The 18,271-nt window shown below is 40.4% G+C and overlaps 2 protein-coding genes and 1 long non-coding RNA gene across 4 annotated transcripts; all 3 read right to left on the reverse strand.

The window, feature by feature from the left end:
• Positions 1–2,059: 2,059 nt before the first annotated feature.
• LOC135631874 (protein neprosin-like) lies at positions 2,060–5,068 on the reverse strand. Its single transcript, XM_065139916.1, has 7 exons — positions 4,870–5,068; positions 4,273–4,359; positions 3,941–4,192; positions 3,623–3,787; positions 3,489–3,542; positions 3,115–3,261; positions 2,060–2,945 (listed from the first exon to the last, which is right to left on the reverse strand). The coding sequence occupies exons 1-7, from the start codon at positions 5,032–5,034 to the stop codon at positions 2,568–2,570; spliced, it is 1,248 nt and encodes a 415-aa protein (XP_064995988.1). The 5' UTR covers positions 5,035–5,068; the 3' UTR covers positions 2,060–2,567.
• A 7,540-nt stretch (positions 5,069–12,608) lies between these two features.
• LOC103975723 (uncharacterized) lies at positions 12,609–13,845 on the reverse strand. Its single transcript, XR_010494548.1, has 2 exons — positions 13,348–13,845; positions 12,609–12,722 (listed from the first exon to the last, which is right to left on the reverse strand). It is a non-coding gene; the product is annotated as an uncharacterized LOC103975723 (long non-coding RNA).
• Positions 13,846–14,844: 999 nt separating this feature from the next.
• On the reverse strand, positions 14,845–17,928 carry LOC108952184 (uncharacterized). Of its 2 annotated transcripts, XM_065139917.1 has the most exons (5): positions 17,237–17,928; positions 16,979–17,129; positions 16,839–16,905; positions 16,663–16,727; positions 14,845–14,982 (listed from the first exon to the last, which is right to left on the reverse strand). In XM_065139917.1, the coding sequence occupies exons 2-5, from the start codon at positions 17,039–17,041 to the stop codon at positions 14,941–14,943; spliced, it is 237 nt and encodes a 78-aa protein (XP_064995989.1). In that variant the 5' UTR covers positions 17,042–17,129; positions 17,237–17,928; the 3' UTR covers positions 14,845–14,940. The 2 variants fall into 2 exon arrangements, with proteins under 2 accessions (XP_064995989.1, XP_018677823.2); XM_018822278.2 differs by having other exon boundaries at positions 16,979–17,927.
• Between the last annotated feature and the right edge of the window lie 343 nt (positions 17,929–18,271).

Below are 18,271 nucleotides of genomic sequence, written 5' to 3' on the forward strand. Positions count from 1 at the left end.
GGAGATCGGAGATCTGCTGTATGCATGACTCCAACAGAGAAAGTAAATGAATAAGCAACATATATTATTGAGTTTTATTCCAACAGGACAGTTCTCTGCTTTCTAACCGAGAGACCGTCACGTACGTCGATCACCAGCGCATGCATGCATGCATGCATGCATCAAACACGTAAACGTTTATTCCTATCTCTGCACGCGTCAGACCAAACGCGACATGATGAAGAGATCACAGAAAACAAAACGAGACGGTAAAAGAAGGTTTAGTCTCTTGCGGTTGTCTTCTTAGGCGAGGAAGCATCCGAAGACGACGGCGGCCAACGAGGCGAGGGCGGCGGCAGGCGCGGCGATGGTGGTGGCGCCGGAGGCAGGGCCGGCTGCGGCAGAGCCAGGGGCGGACGAGGCAGGGCCGGAGGCAGCGGTGCCAGAGGCGGCGGCGCCAGAGGCAGGGTCGGCTGCGGCCGCATCAGAGGCAGGGCTGGCTGCGGCGGCGGCGGCGGCATCAGCGGCGTGGCTGGAGGCCGCAGCGGCCTTTTGCACCAGGGAAGAGGCCATGAGGAGGGCCATGACGGCCATGGCGAAGAAGCGGAGCTTGAGACCAGCTTCCATTGTTGTTGTTGATGATGATGATGATGAAGGTATAGTTGGGAGAGAGGAGGAAAGGCTGGTAATGTGTTCGAGGAATGAGAAGAAAAGAGAGGTGGGAGTGCCTTCATGTGGTGGCGTGGGGGGGTTTATATGGTGGACAGAAGTAGGAGATGTGTTGTCTATTGTGTGGTTGGGCAGAAGGCCTGAGAATTAGGAAGGAAGAAGCTGTCAAAGGTGGAGGAGAGGCTGTGAACGAATTGAAATCAATGAATATGAATGAAAGGAGGTGAGACCAGACATGTAAGATTGGAATAAATGCGTTATTATCATTAATTTAAACTTAAGTATTTTGAGTCAATACTTCAAATTTATCATGTTATTGAATTAGTTATTCATCAAATGACAACAATAAAACATGATAAGAGTCAAATAGAAAATGTTATGTGAATAGGTCCAGCATTAAGGTTGTAAATTAGTCATATCATATCATGTTTATCATAAGACAAAAAAAAAGGGATTGTTCAGGTGTATTTGGGTTAGGATTGAGTTTGACATAAACAAGATTAGTAAAGACTTGTTTTGAACTCGAATCAAGATTATCGACCCAACATGGAGCGACGATTAACCATAAATAAGTCGTCAAGCGGGATCTTAGATAAATCGGATCGACCGAACTCAAAATCGAACCCTTGGATTTAATTGACATGCTGACCTTTGCAAATTTGTGGTGTTAATGCAAAAAAAAAAAAACATTTTCTACATTAATCATTCCAAAATAGTAGAATTAATTATAATTAATTTAGGTCTGCCGCAACCAATGAAAATAGCTGGGCAATGAGAAATGTACATGCATTAATGATTCAAGCATGATGATGGTATTAGAAGCAATGTTCCAACCTGAATCCAGCTGAGTTCCAACTCTTTGCTTCGTCTGCAGTCATATAGTTAGGTAAAGTAGCATTTTTGACTTCTGCTATATGGAGTTCCATCTTTGACAATCTCAAGAAAGAGTTCCACATCTGTAATCCACTGGTGTAGTTCAAAGAAGCAGACATGGTAAGAATATTTTGAAGTCAAATGTGTCTCTCAGCCACACAAAGTGGTGTTTCCAGCACTACCAGGAAGGTCATGTTCAGAAGACATTACAAAATGTGCACTGCATGCCACATAATGCTATGCATAGAGTACAGTGGAATGATTCATTGAGCACAGAAGGTAAGCAAAAGATTTACTTGCACTTGCAGGCTGCATGTAGTTCCACATGCAGGAGAACACAAAAGCTGGTAACTCAGTAAAATGTCTGACAACAAAATCAGAAGGGACTGGGAATTTGAATGCAACAAAATCTTCTGTGTGCCATGTGACATGCCTTGTTTGTATTGTTCTCCTGAGCTATGGAAAACCAGCTGTGGAATTACTTGAGGTGTCCAAAACATGCAGAGGGTAAAAGCCAGAAATCTACAAGGACCAGGAGTAGTGGAACAAGCCAAACAGTGTTCTCAGAAGCCAAAACTGTCCAAAACATGCAGCACAAAAAGCCATGGAGGTCATTCACATGCACAACAGCACTTTGACTCTCCCCAGCTTGTCATCAACAGCCTATATCATAAAAGACAAAGAAACTTCCCCCTCACTCTGCTTGTTTCTTCGAAGGCCCCAAATCCACACTACCAAGATTGCTAAAGCTCACATGTCGCAGAATCCCATTCACCCATTAGCATAACCTGAATCAATAGTCCCAAGAAGGGGCAAATGACAAAGAAACAAATACATGTGAGAGACTATAACAGGCCCTGTTTCTCTTGAGAAACCTAGCCTCTATCTCTCTCCAGCTCTATATGGAGAGAAGAAGAGTACAAAGTTAAGAAGGAAGGCAAAAACCTCTGAAGAAGAGACCAATTTTCACAGCTGCCAAGGTGTTGAAAAGGGGTGGTATTACACTGAATGGTACAAGAGAAAAGGAGGGAATTTGATTAGGATTTCTATGGACAATTAGAGTTTCTACCAGGCCCCCCATAGTAAAAGTACTGCCCCCATGCATTACTGTTCCCATTCTGCACATCGTAGCAGTTTGACTGCTCAGTGAAGGCTCCAACACCTTCAGGTGCCCTTAGATTGTTAGACCCATCAACTATCTGAATGTTCCTGAAGTAACTTGCCTTGCTAAACCCTTCTTCAGGGAAACGGCCACTGCCCATCTCGGTGGAGGTGTGCTCACCATCCGGCTCCGAGTTCACAACCTCCCCTCCCCATTCTATCATGGTGGCACTGTCTGCCAAATAAGAGAAGAGGAAAGAAGGCCAGTAGCCCAAAACGTAGTCGCTCCCAAATTGCATCCACCAGTTCCCCTCCTTAGGATCCTGCACAGTTAATCAGAACCACGTTATCATCGTTATTGAAAGAGATAAGGCAGAAAGTAATAAACAATCCAAGCAGCAGCAGAATTATACAATGTGTAAGTGCATGAAAAAGAACAAGAGTAGGTGGATCAGATTCATTCTCTGTTGTTTTGTTTTTTCTTTTACATACCTTCCAAACAAGTATGCTTATATCATATTGTGAGCCATCATAGTTGGAGATCGGAGAGATGCTGGCACCCATTGCAATCTCATTGTTAATTTGAATGAACCCAGAGCAAAGTAGGTTGTAGCAGCCAGTTGCTTGATATGCATCACTCTGAAAAATCATGTAAAGAACCTATTTTAAACCCGACCGATATTATATAAGAACGATTACCGAAACCATTCCACCGTCTCATCTAACGAATCGAAGAAGAGTCAAGCAAAACAATTCTGCTAACAAAATTATAATATAAATAATAACCCATGGAACACAGTGCAGGATGGTATAATTAGAGGGGGGAAAAAAGGATAGATGAAGCTTGGAAGGACAAGAAAACTTACAGTCCAGTAAGTAAAAAGCCTTGTGTAATTGTCTCCATACAAATCCGGGCTGACCTGATTCTCACCACACAAAGAGGATTCAATGCATGCATAGTCCCTTTCATTATATCAAAGGACAGAAATAAGAAATGTACCTGCCAACCAGCTTCAATGCTATTAAGATCCGCCCCAAAAGAGCCCCCTAAAATCCAGATCTGAGATAGACTGAACTCATTGGATTGCTGAATCTTTGGCTGCCACACATTTATGGTTGCCTTTGCTCCATAATATTTATCTCCCTCCACATAAGCAATTGCATGCTACTCAAAAGGATCCGCACACAAACAAAGGAAAAAGAACAAAACAAAACCAATGAGAAAGGAAAAGATGAAAGCCAAGATTCAAAAGCAAGCTAAAATATTTAACAAAAAGTGAACTTGATTCCGAAGCGTAATATTGATGTTTGCATTAACCTGATGGCCACTCTCATTGAGAAGGTCAGGGTCAACAGACATGGGGTTGGGAAGGCTCCTGTGCTTCTTCCTCCCATATCTTTTAACAGAGCTGGCCCTTGACACATCCTCCCTGGTGGTTCTCCGGATGGGGATGGTGTCCTCAGGGCACCTACCATTCTGATGCCACAGTTGAGCCATGGAGGGGGTTTTCGTCTGAGACACAACCTTGTTCCCGCCGAACAAGCCTTCTGGGTGATAAGCTGGCCTCATCTGAAAATATTATCGGCATAAAAGTGAATTGTCAAGTAGAGAAACCACAAAAGGTTTGGAGCAAGAAAAGAGAGAGAAACCTGGATCGTGTGGTTCTTGAGGAAAGGATGATCAAAGGCTGGTTGGTGAGAGACATGCACACAGTCTATAATATCTCCATCTGGACTCTGCTCATTTACATCAAGAAGGAAAGCATTTAGAATGCTAAAAGCTAGATTTTTAGGTACGGAAAACAAGAAGGGAAAAAAGTGCAGACCAAAACTCCAGTATTTTGATGACAGGAGAACTCTCAACCGGATGATAGAAATTGTCTTTATAAGCGACACTCTTATTTATAGAGAGATCAACATGCTAAAATTTTAAACGAATGGAAGAAAGGAATCCACTTTTTTTTTTATAATCTATCGGAGAACACGCCGAGTTTGCCAAAATACAACAAAAAAGATGGAAAATCGTAAACAAAAACGAAGATAATTGGCCTATTAACCGCATGCATTACAAAAAACAAATGGAACGCTTCTATTGACCTTTTTTTTCCACGAACAGAAATTAAAATCTCCAAAACAGGACAAAATATGTAGGATTATCTGATACACACCCATAATCGATAAGAAGCCAACCCAAAAATGAAAACCGATAAATCCAGAAAGAAAAGCGAGAGAGAGAGAGAGAGAGACCTTGATGCTCTTGACGGGCGTCTTGTTGAGCCGCTTCAGGTGTCGCCGCAGCTCCAGACGCTGCCTCGCCACCCCGCCGGCCCGCCCCGCCGCAGCGCACGATAGACAGGCCATCAGCGCCAGCAGTGCCACCAGGCTGCGGCCCACGCTACCATGCGCCGCCATGGCTCCTTCCCCCCGCCCTCCTCGTCTCTCTCCCCCCCCCTCGAACAGTACTAGTTTTTTGGTCACCGAAAAGCGCTCTCTCCCTCACTCTCTCTCTCGTGCCCGTCCACTGTCTCCCGGATCTCCGTGCCCATGTGTATGTATCCCTAGGAGGGTAGAATAGGAAGAAGATGATTTATCGGTCAAAATAGAGTCAAACATAACGGCTGGGGAGGAGGTGGGGACGTTACAGTGTATGTAACGAACATCCTGCGAGATATACGAGTCCCTTTGACACAAAGCTACGCCAAACTCCAATCGACAGCGCAACCATATCCGTTATATACAGCCGATATATCTTTCGATTTTATGCGTCACGTAACGGGGTTTGGTCGAGAATGTGCGATAAGGCACGTGCGTTGGCTGGCCGGTTCGAAGTCCACCCTCATCGCCTTCTATTTCCTCATCGCACGAAACGTTACCGTTTTTCACGCGCTACGATAACCAAAAAGGAGGAGCGGTGACGGGATCTCGTATCACGTGATGTTTTGCTGCCGTTCCATCCGTCCGATGATCAAACGGACGGTCTGGATGAGGATATGGGCTTTATGCTATTCTACGTTATAAAACAGCGTGAACGTGGCGTGAGGAACGGAGTGAGCAGAACGAACGGCTCCTTTTACCGGAGGAGAATCTTGCTAGGAACGAACCCTGACACGAATCACGATGCATAGAGTGTCGCACGAATCTCGATATGGCTGGCTATCGAATCGACAACAGCGTGGAGATTCGGGTTAGGTGGGGATCTTAACTTTCCTTGTCCTGCTAATGTTTGCCAAAACCATGACCCATTGGTAATTTTTTTCTTTCATGAGTATTATAAATTCACACTAATAATCAATGTTGTTAAAATATCAACTTAATAAGTAAACAACTTTAGATCAAATCTAGAAAGGACATTTTATAATTTATCAGTGCAAGAGTCAGAATATGGTCATTTTTATGAGCAAGATGTACTTTCAAAATTGACCAAAATATAGAAATGTTTGAAAGGACCTTCTTTTCCTTAAGATCACTGTAGATTACAAAGAATAAAAAAAACCAGAGTGTTTAGTGTGTGTACCTCAATTTATTGAGAGCTGCAATAGATAGCCTTATCTTCACTTTGTTCAACTGCTTTCTCAGCATGGTGCCAAATTGGTACCATGCATCTAAGAAGATTCTTCAATCAACACTTGATTGAGATCTAAAGAGTAGCAGTCCCCACCCCATTTTGTAGTTCTCTTGTGTGCTTGGAGAGTGTGATGCATTTACTGTTCACATGACCAAGCCAACTGCACATGATTGCTCATGCTGACCAACCATGTACCCTGCCTCTCTGTCATTCCCTTGCCCTGTCAATTGTCTCAATGGGCACTGATAAAGCCAATCAATAACATTTCTTAGAGTTTACCTGAATGATTGCTCATAAGAACAAGACTTTTCTTATTCTGCATAGGCACTGGGACACTACATTAATCAAGTAAATACAGGGGAAGCTCAATCATTACCTATTTATTCCTTTGACAATCTGTTTGATCATGTTCAAATGCAGTTGTGTGTGGCCAGTTCACTGCAAATTGGAGAAAGCTATTATATTATCAAGCCATGAACACCTGGAACCATCTGCAGATCTATATCCACCAGAAGTATGGGTGGTTGCCATGGATAAGCCCCAGGATAAGAAAAAAAGAGAAGAAAGGTGGGAGAAAGACACCACTGTTGTCCTTTAGGCTCACAAAAGAAGGCATGCAAGTTTGGCAATATTTCATGAGACTGGAGAGAGGGTAGGACCAATGCTAGCCTCCACAACAGAAACAGGATTCATGTGTGGTACTGCCATGAGTAGGGAGAAATGGTTAGTTGGCAATGCTCCACCTCTTTTGATACCACCAATACATGAGAGAGAGAGAGAGAGAGAGAGAGAGAGAGAGAGAGAGAGGGGTGGTTGGTTGGGGTTCCTTAAACTCAGAAATTTCGCCTTGCTTTTGAGAAGCAACAAGAAGAAAATGAGTATTTCATGTTCAACACAATATAAAAAGGAAAAAAAGAACCAACTATAATGTTCATGGAAGAATGCACATAGGAAACCTTCCAATGCTGATCTAAACCTATCTGCCTTCTTCCACTATGAAATCTCCCAAAGCTATTACACTGTGGCAGATGAAGTCACCTGCTGAACTCAAATTATATATATATTTGCTGAATTCATGTTAGGATCCTCTCCAAAATGTACAGAGCACTGGAAACTTCAAATCCTTACATCTCAATCACCACTAGTGTAAGGCTATATTATTATCCTGGATTGTTTATTTAACCTATATATGATATATAGGTGAGGGACTCCTGCTTCTTTGTTTTTGGTCAGGTCACACTAACCTTATGAGTGGAAAGAGATGTCTTTGTCCATTCACTCTGCCGAAGTTTGAAATCCATGGCCAACAATAACATAAACTTGGAAAATATGCAACAATAACATTAAAATGTGGCTGCTTGCAGGAAAGACCCATCAACATTGACTACCTAACAATTCTAGTGTCAAGTTCAGATCTCCCTGTACTCAAGAAAGTTTGAAAGATGGAGAGGATTCATCAACATGGACACAAAGGTTTGGCGTAAAGACTATGACTGTGTAAAGGTACGATGACAGATTCCTTCCTGCCTACAAAAAAAAAATGCGTCTGGTGAATCCACAGTGTAAAAGAGAGCTCAAACGAGATTATTATGCCTAGCTCAGGGTTCAACTATCAGAATCAAGCTCAAGTTAGGTCGTCTACTAGTCAAGCTTCTCACCTAACAAAAGGTAAAGATTATTGACAAACCAGAAGATCTAAATACCCTTCTTTCTAAAATACGTTAGCAATTTTAGCTAGTAATTACCTAATATTGCACATTATTCAACAATACAAACAGCTAAATCTGAAAATTAGATATGGACTTTTTTCATGTTCACTTCATAAAGTGAAGAGCTCCAAGTGGCTAATTATTGAGCTAAAAAATAATTATGTACCCATAAACAGTTCACCCTGCACACTACGGGTAAAGAATTCAACATCATAGATATAACCACATATCAAGCTATATCAGTGACAATAATTATGTACCCATAAACATTTCAGATAGTCGATCACAAATATTTAAAACGTTACAACTTCTAATTGTGTATAAACACAAGGATTTGTTATTGTTCTCCACAGGCTGAATCGATAAGTAAATAGCAATCTCTGTTTACAATGAAACTAATGAAAACAGCACAGGAATTGAATTTAATTAGGCATCAATTAGTAGGATGGCGAGAAATACTCAATTGATTTCAGTAATGTTTATTAAACCAAAGCTGGTCAATAAATAGCTATACCAAATAGCAGGATTAGCTATTTGGTACGTATCATACCAAATAGGAAATGTGAAATGAGGCTAAATCAATGATTGCAATTTCGGTCCATACCGATATACCAAAGCCCTACTCGATATGATGCGTATCGAGGCATACTACGTCTAAAATCATAAAAAAAAAATCAAAAATACCTAAAAATAAAATAAAAAAAAATTAGATTTGAGTTTTTAAGTTATAAATAAATATAAATTTAGTATAATTTTAACAAAAATAATATAAATTAGGAAAGAATAGTGCCACATATCTTTTTTGGACTTTAGGGAATAGCTTTGTAGTACGTTCCGAATCGTCTTTTTGTTAATATTGAATTATCTACAAAAAATTATTTGAATTGTTAAATTATATTTTATACAATTTAAGCTTTAAGATTCAAATGAATTAAGTAATCAATCAATAGATATACCTGGTTCTACCACCAAAAAGAATGACAAGACTCCACGGACGATGGATCGAGATCCTTGATCCTATATAACTGTATCAATATGAAATATTTATCAGACCCAATTCTGAAATTGACCACACGACATAGTGTACTAATACAGTGTATGTCATTGGTGCATCAATGTGGTGATGATTGTAGCCTGTTCATCGTGAACCACATATGTCCGAGGTGGCTCCTAAGGCAAGGACGAATGTGACAAGTATTGGTGTGGAGCATAGAGAATATTATAACTTCTACTTTCGCTACTGATATGTTGCTTCATATCATAAGATCAATCATCATACTATTGCTTGAAGAAGTATGACCAACGATCATCGTACTATTGTTGACCGTAAGATTCTCCATAATACGACAACTATGAATACGAAGAGCTTCACTCTGTGTCTACAACATGTAGGCTCTGTTGCATCTGCTCAAAATCATCCACTAGCTTCTCATTCCCTTTTCGTACATAAACTTGATCAATACCTCGTCGAGCTCCATGATCTGAATCTTGGGTGACGTGTAAAATATTGCTCCTCGATCCATACACCACCCTCAAATTGTGTAGACGAGACCATCAACTCCCTAACATCACCACTATCATCGGTTGAGGCACTGTAGTCCATGTCGTTGTCGTATCTTTGGACCAAGCAAGTTGTTGAATGCGATTGCAAAGGTGTCTCATCGCCTGACTTAATTCTTTCCAATGGTGCAGTTGATGCTACTGCCTTCCCCCTTGCCTTTACCTTTGTATGTTGGGCAGACAACTGTGACGGTTAGGTGTCTCTAGTTCCTAAAGCAGTCTGACTCGATGTTGTCCGACTCCTTCCACCGCTTTCTAATCGCGGGGGGGGGGGGGGATCTTTTTCCTGTTGAGGATGTGCTTCCTCATCTTCTATTGTCTCGGTAATAAAATGCAAAGGACGTTGAGGATCTCTCGCCTCATCAAGTAGAGGATCCTCTTGGTTCTTCGTTGCTTCGACTCACTCTAACATCGTCTCTTAATCTTTGTTGTAGAATTGGAAGGTGTTACTGCTCGATACAAGTCAATAACAGTTGAAATCTAAGCATATTGATCGATACAGGTCGGTAATGATCGGATTTCGACCATTATCGTCGGGTACAAGCCCCGTATCGCCCGATACGAGGTCAAGTGATCGGTATCGCCCGATAGAGGATGGTCCGTGTACCAGTATTCTATCAGATCGGTACATACTACCTGTACTAGGTGGTACGCATCAATATAGCAAATTTTAAGCTAGATTTCATATATCAAACTTTAAATTATTATTGATAAAATACTAAAAATTAGTCACTGCTTCCACGTACAGGTGAATAGAGTCTTGCACCTTCACACATCTTGCATGTGGACGATGGAATCATGTCATCGGAAAGCAAATGTGGCCTCGCACCACTCACACAAAGGTGAAAAAAGAACAAATTTTATTAATCCATTTCTAATTGATTTGCATTACAATGTTCTTGTCCCTTTTTATAAGCTAGGTACAAGAAAAAAAAAAGAAAATATAAAAGTGAAAATTTATAATTGAATCAAATCAAATATATGATTCAATCTTCCCTTCGAACAAGATAACATTCTTAATTGATATGCTTCCATCCTCGTAGAGCTCAATCTTCACAAAATCTCATATCAAGATTTAGAATCTTCAATAACAATCATAATTTGATCTTTCTTAAATTCTTTCCAAATTTTATTCTTCCTTAAGTAAATTAGGAAACTATATCAGAATTATTCATTATGTTGCCACATGGCAACTTATGATACGCAAAATAACCTCTAAACTAATCAAATTTATTTGAAGAAAAGATAAATAAGATTGGTTCGAGTCAGGTATCCTAACTCTTATCAGGTAGGCACCCACCTAGATTGATTGTCTATGATGTGCAATGGCATGCATCTTCACCAGAATCTCACAGTTGTATGACAGCTTCATCACAAAGACAGACCATTTAATTACATGAATTTTGTAGTTTATCACCCATTTTATCATCTGCAATTTTTTAGTTCATCTTCTTTCTAATAGATAGGCAGGAGAGAGAGCTTCTAACTAGTAGAAATCTTTGTCATATCACAATACAAATGTACAAGAAATAGAGAGATAGGACTTACTAGTAGAAGACTGTTATGTCAGAATAAAAAGAAAGGAGTTCCACTGTGCTCAGGCCTGCTTTACTGGTCCATTGACATGTTGAATGCTGGTCTAGAGAGAGATAAGACCAGCTAGCATTTAGAATGTCTGGATTGAGAATTACTGGAACTACTTAAATAAAGAACCACGAGGATCTATAACAAATAGAATTTGAAGTATAGATTGAAAATGAGTGTGTAGGAATATCTAATGCTCATGTAACTGCTCATGTACACAATCAGTGTAATGGATCTAAAATGTTAAACATAAACCAAGCACTACTAACAAATAGAGCAGTACAATACTGTCCAAACAAAGCCACAGCAACTTCAAATAAGAACAAATTTGTCTTAACATAGTACATTCAAGTGAGATAACTATACCTGAAAGCTACACAACCTGCATGGTTGGTAATGAAAATAACTAAAACATATATGCATATTGTAGCTTAAGTGAATGAACACAAATATTTTTTTGTACTTTTGACACTGATTCCTTTTCAAAAAGCTTACATCAGCAGGTCAAACATCCCATCCTTGCCTCAAATAAACAAGAAAGTTTGCATCAATAGGTATACCTATATTTCATTATTTCTTACACATGCCACAAACATAATTTATATAAGAGCCTTGAGGCATTAGAAAGATTATGGTACTTCATTTAAGTCTCAAATATGTTGTTCATTTCAGACTGTTTGATCCTTTTTTCTATGTATACATAGTTACAGAGTTCCATCTTTCCCTAGATACTTCCACAGGGAACAAAGTCCTAATTAGTATTGAAAAAGAAAACTTCACAAATGAAACAAACTCCTGATTATAATAAAATAATGCCTTCTAACAGTATATAGATGAGAAAGAAATGAACAAAAAAAATTTAAATTTAAAAACTTCCTGTTCCTTATTTAAATTGAATATACATAATGTCTGGACATTGTTCTGAAACCAAAGAATAGGATCCGAAGCAGTAGGTTTATTATGACTATGTTCTGAACAATAGCTTTTAAAAATTTGATATTCAATACAGATCAATGCAAAATAATAAACACTGAAAGCAATATGTGGAAATAAACATCATTGTTCCTCCAAACAAACTGTAAGGTGAAGTGTTTTTGTAATCAATATGCAATTCCACAGATTGATATTTTCATGCTCATATAAAAGAGTGCCAATCAAAAAAGACAGATTATTATTCAGAAATATAAAAAGTAGCAAACAATGAAGAAACACTTGCATCAAAGGCTAACATGTAAGATCTTAAGCTGTAAACCAGACAGAGGACTTATAGAAGAAAGACGACAAGCTGCGATGGATCATACGTAAGATGTGCAAACAATCGGCATCACATGCATATTTATCATCTGGAGAGTGATTTGCTTATCTAAAATCCTACGATAATGATTACAGAATCAAACCAGATCAGGATCCATAAAAAATGCAGCACCTAAAACAAAGCATATATACTGGAGGAACGAAAAGAATGACCTAGAAGTTAGCAAATAAAGCAATGTAAGCAAATAAATGGAACTTGATCTTAAATAGGAGAATATTCATATCAAGTTAAAGAATGCAAGTAAGAAGAGCTGATGATAATAGATCAAGAAACACTGACAATTATGTAAGAAGCTATAAGACCTGAAATGTTTGTAACTCAAATTTAACGATCCTGATAATGGAACAGTTTTAGTGCCAAATTTAACCTGAAACATAAAAAATTGAGGATGTAAGTTTTGGAGTTATTAGGAAGTCAATGTACTTAACATGTAAACTTAAAAGTCAATTTGACAATTGTTCGCTGAAGTCCCACAGAAGATGTTATCGAAGAGCTCTAAGCATGTCACGAAACTTAGAATTACAATATTAATATTTTAATTTATTTTCTTTTTGCTCCAAATAATATGATTAAACAGTCAAAACCTGTTCAATGGTGTCTTTCATGTACAATACCAGTTATACTAGTAAGTGGGTTGTCCTGTAAAGATTGGTTTGGTCATGATATCAAAAGTCAAGCTCCATTATATACCAAGATGGAAATGAGAATTCAGATTGTTCCGATGGCAAAACAAAAGTGTTCAATTACCCTATAAAATATTTATCCAAATGTAACTATAAACATGAACAAGCTTCAGCATTCAAATATGACTACCACGGGAGGACATGACTAGCTAGGGATCGACAAACTACAAGATCCAACATACAAGAGATGAATTATCTGTCAATACAAGACTTCCAAGTCATCGTGATCATAAGAGAAACAAAATGTGCCAATCCCAACCAAGACGACCGATTAATCATCGGAAGGGAAGTGAAAGGAGGAAAAATTACTGTGCATAGTGAACAGAGATCCGCCGGGTTCTATCCATCAGTCGGAATGCGAGTCGTAGCCGCCGCCGGTGGAGTCATATTCGTCTGAGGAGGACGACGAAGAGGAGGAGGATCCGAGGTAATAGAGACGGTTGCGGCGGAGGTCGTCGGACAGGAAGGGTGGGAAGCAGAGGAAGGAGAAGAGGCAGAGGGCGAAGCCGCGGAGATGGCGGAGGGGGAGGCAGAAGAGGAGGTCGAGCACTTCCTCACTGCTCAGCCGTTCCGGGTTGCAAGCCACGTACTGGCACGCCTCGGCCGACACCCTCGCCACCGCCGCCACCCACCCTGCGTTGAACACCATTCCCTTCCCCTTCTCTGTTCTTCCGTCTCTTCTCCTTTGCCTCCTCACATAGTCCTTCTTCTCCCCTTCTTCTTCCTCTCTTCTAATTGGGTATTCCGTCCGCCGCCAGGTAAAGAAGCGAGGGTACCGTGGGAAAGAAGAAATCGTCACTAGACATCGAGGATGCATCGTGATTTGTGTTTAGATCCTAGTTTTCATCTCAACGCATTTCTACGGTGATGCGATTCGGTTAGTTTTCGTCCGTTGGTACCGGTTCCCAGATCCTTGCACGAATCTTAAACCATCGCCACTAGTTCCTTGAATCTCGACTCTTACATCAACATAAGCACAAATCAAATAGCTAACTTGAGAATAACATCATAGAGTCACCACGTAACAAAACTCTAAACCTTCAAATAGCGACATGAAACCAATGAGAACGAAATGCCTGCTGCTCCACAACTACACAATAGACAAATCAACAATTGGAGGGAGGGAGAGAGAGAGAGAGAGAGAGAGAGAGAGAAAACAAATAAGCATATCATACCAAATCCAGTGGCATTCGTTCAGTCTTTTTCTTCTTTGTTGATCTACTTGAATACATGTGTACACAAGCAAAGAAAGTATACAAGCAAAAAGGGTACAAAAAATTGCCTACAGAGTTCATCACACTTACAAACAGGTATTATATGACTACAAAGGAGAGGCGTTAAACACATACTTGTATGTTCTACTGTACATCAAAACCATGGTGCTCATCTCTTCGAGTCCCTTCTTCTCTGAGGCCCTAAGGAAACAAACCCTCATTGCTTCAATTGCAACTGTGGCGCATGCGATTCCATGAGGATCGACCAGAGGACATGCACGTCTTCATATGGGCATGACTTGACATCCTCATAGAGGATGTAGATCCCTCTCTCTGTCAACAGAACAAGAATAACCATTTAATCGCTATATGCCATGTACACACATGTGATATGGAAAAAACTGAGAACAGCTTTGGAAATAAAGAGTACGAAGGAAAACACATGTTGAGACAAGTCTTTGCTGACAAATTAAAGTATGTTGGAATTGCAAAAGGAAGATGAAGCATTATCAGCAGCAGTGAAACATACTCTTTTTATGTGCAGAATGCAGGCGAATCCACAGCTTCTTCAGTGGGGAGAAGAGGGATTGGAGCCACCCCATCTGCAGGAGAAGTGAAGGTGGGTATATTATTGGCTCATTGGTGGTGGTTGAATGCAGGTTGAGCAGAAAAGGAGAGTAAACAACCCTCAGTCTGCTTTAGGCTCAGGTGGAAGTCCATTTCCATCCTCCTGCAGTATAAATCATGAATCACAATGTTGTCTTGGTACCCAATCACTGTCCACCTCTCTTCTCAGAAATCACCTCTTGAACATTGCCCAATAAGTTTCTCAGATATCAGAAGGCACAATGCTCTCTCTTCAAACAATCTGCATGATGTCAGCTAAACTTTTTTTTCCTCTCTTTCCTGCTTCTCAACTAATGGTGGCCTACCATTTCTTAAACTCTCAACAAAACAAGCAGAGGGTCTCTTGCAAGGAGACCCTTTTAATTCAAGAAGTTGATGTTTAACTTGCAATTGCCATGCTCACATATAGACGAAGTCAGCAATGAACAAGTGGGAATTAATAGCTCCAAACTTATTGTCTAATATCTTAAAGAATATAACTAGTTGTCATGTTAATTCATTTTAGCTCCATTGCAAACAGTGACCAAATTTAGTATGGAGACATGGTTAGGATAAGATTTATAGAATATTTCAAATCCACTTATGATGCAGGAGTTGGCCAAAGTGCAAGACAATAAGATTGTGAATATTATTTTATATGACATCTGCTGGCTAATGGATTATGCTTAAAGTACTGTACAAAAGCTCACATATAGGGAAACTACTGAAAACATGGTTAAACTTTTCCTAAATTTTGTGGAAATTGGCCAGTGACAGTATCATTTATTCTTTAAAGAGTGGAACTGATGACAGCTGATGTTAATAAAAAATAAACAAGAAGAATTTAGGTAGAAAAATAAGACAAACGTTTACATGGTTTTATGCAGGGTCTGTCGTACCGAACTGTACTACCCGGTACGGGCGGTACGTACCGGTCCGATAGGTTGTCGGTACGCGGACCGTCTGTTACCGGTCCGAGTGCACTGTAGCACTGTAGCAGTGCTACAGTACTCGGCACACCTGGGTGTACCGCTCGGTATACCGTACCGTACCGGTACCGAGCCCAGGTCGAAATACCGATACGATACGGTATTGCAAACCTTGGTTTTATGTAACCTATATCTATTGTAACAATAATCAAGCTTAGCTTAGACTTTACCAAATCTTTAGACATGATAAGATTTTTATGATTTTTGTCAATCATTCTCTATATTTTGACCACCTTTATAATTATTAAAACTGATAGTTAAATCTTTCATGAATTATGGTAACATAAGTAAACGACAGGATCACAAAGGCTTTATGTGTGGCTTCACAGCTCATGTTATAATGGTTAAAATTATTTCACCCCACAGTAATTACTAAGAAAATAAAATCATCAAACCTCACTCAGAAAACAAGTATTCACAATAAGAGTAACATGCATAAAAAAGGATATCATTCGTAAAAAGTATGTACCAGACCCATGCTTGTCCTCGTCAGCTCAGCTTTAGCAACAAAATAAATTCTGTATCCCCATTATTCTCGAATGAATAGAGAAGGGAACATATTTTATTTATGGTTAAATAGCAAGCATTATTTTTTCCTACAATAAGCCATGATTGAACAAAGAGAGAAGAAACATGCTGAGGAATCTAAAGAAGTATTAGAAGCTTGCCACCTAGTCAAACAGGAAAGAGTTTTAAGTAGTAAAAGATATGAAGGAAATGGGAGCCCCACTTACATTGTCAAAACAATTACTTGCTAGCTAGTGTTTGAACTCAAATAAAAATACAAGCAAAAATATTATCCTGCATCATCTTACTTGTTTATTGAAGCATGTAACATCAATGAAAAGCCAACGCCTTGAAATTGGAATTGTCTGAAACCCTGCAATATCAATGCCAACAACAATTTTTCCACTTAGAGGCAATGTTGAAACATGAAGACTGCATTTCCACCAGGAGTTCTAAGAAGCCAGTTGTGAACATTCCAAAATACCTCTATGGGGAAGGATGTCAACCAGGATTGCCTGGTTTCCATGGAATTCCCACACAAATAGCTTGACCTGCATTACCCGCTTCATATCAATAAGGATTTAAAGGAATGGATACCTACCCCAATTCCCAATCATGTCGTACCCAATTGCAACATGATGAATTTGTCCATTGTCGGACCGTCTTCCCATATATAGGTTCCCTCATGGCCACCAAAACCACATTTGAATACAGAGGGTCACGCTGTAGTTTTATTGTGGGCCTCCTTGGCCAGATCGACGAGCAGGAGGACCATCTGAAGATCAAAGAAGACAGTGACATAGTAACCTTCCAACGGCTGAGTTCCCATCCCAAACTTGGCAGCAGACAAATCCCAGAAGATGTCCACTTTGCTGCTCTCACCTCTTAGATCATTTCTTCGTGGATAAAGCCCACGGTTTGATGTCCACTTTGCAGAGGCACTGGCCGTCACAACCCTCAATCCCTGTGCTCAACCGTTGGCCCCTCGATCACTTTGCTCCACGTAGTGCCGATGAAGCAAGAACAGCTACCGAGCTGAGTCCGGTAGAGGCAAGCCAACAGATTCTGCACGGAGTTGCCAACGCCATCCCCGCCGCCGATGAGGAATCCGAACCTGAACTCCGCTGTCTCCGAAAATAGAAGGGAAGTCCCTCGTCCCGAGCCTCCTGCGCGCCTCGAGACAAAGAAATGAGTAGCCTCGCGCGCCCGGCCCAGCCAAGGACACGGAAGGACTTATCGCAAACACTCAGAGAGGCCTCGAAACGACGAAATGAGGAGCCTCGACCACCCAATCCAGCCAAGAACTCCAAATGACTAATCACACACATCGAGCGGCCTCAAAGCAACGAAAGAAGGAGCTTCGCCCGCCCGCTTGATACAGGCCAGAACAAGGGAGGACTTATCACAAACACCGCCCCTGCGCGCCGCCGTAGTCACGAGATACGCCACCAGTGAGGAGATTGACTTACTGCATTCCGTCGAGAACCCAGGACGGCCGATCGCCCTCGCGGTAGCAGAGATTGAGGAACGCAGAGAGAGAGAGAGAGAGAAGCGCTCCACTACAAGCAATAGGCAGTCCCGCTAAAGCCGTTCGTCAGCTTCATGTGTCCATATATTTATATATAGGTCTATTTCCGGAATGACAACAAAGGTTTATTTATTTATATATTTAAGATAATAAGATAAATTATTTAAATAAATTTATTAGAAATAAAAATGGATAAATTTTGGAAGAACGTCTAAGGTTCACTTTTTTGAGTATAGTACTTCTTATTTATCAGCTAACTTGATATTGCCCCTCCGAAAGTTTCTCCCTTGGGCGAAGATGGCCACAATAGAGTTCCGAAGATAAAGAGTGACGAGTGAGGTGAGAAAGAGAATACCACTTACTTGAGAGGTCGAGTAGAGTGGCCTCAC

The sequence above is a fragment of the Musa acuminata genome, chromosome BXJ3-2, assembly GCF_036884655.1.
Source record: "Musa acuminata AAA Group cultivar baxijiao chromosome BXJ3-2, Cavendish_Baxijiao_AAA, whole genome shotgun sequence".
In the NCBI taxonomy this organism is placed as follows: Eukaryota; Viridiplantae; Streptophyta; class Magnoliopsida; order Zingiberales; family Musaceae; genus Musa; species Musa acuminata.

Bases quoted from the DNA above. Each gene is read 5' to 3' on its own strand.
- LOC135631874 (XM_065139916.1), bottom strand. From the start codon at position 5,034: ATGGCGGCGCATGGTAGCGTGGGCCGCAGCCTGGTGGCACTGCTGGCG. The intron at 3,788-3,940 runs GTTAATGCAAAC...CCTTTTGAGTAG, and splicing joins TCAATGAGAGTGGCCATCAG to CATGCAATTGCTTATGTGGA. The intron at 2,946-3,114 runs GTATGTAAAAGA...TTAACTGTGCAG, and splicing joins TAAGCATACTTGTTTGGAAG to GATCCTAAGGAGGGGAACTG.
- LOC108952184 (XM_018822278.2), bottom strand. From the start codon at position 17,155: ATGTCACTGTCTTCTTTGATCTTCAGATGGTCCTCCTGCTCGTCGATC. The intron at 16,906-16,978 runs GTACGACATGAT...CGGGTAATGCAG, and splicing joins ATTCATCATGTTGCAATTGG to GTCAAGCTATTTGTGTGGGA. The intron at 16,728-16,838 runs GTATTTTGGAAT...TTGATATTGCAG, and splicing joins TGACATCCTTCCCCATAGAG to GGTTTCAGACAATTCCAATT.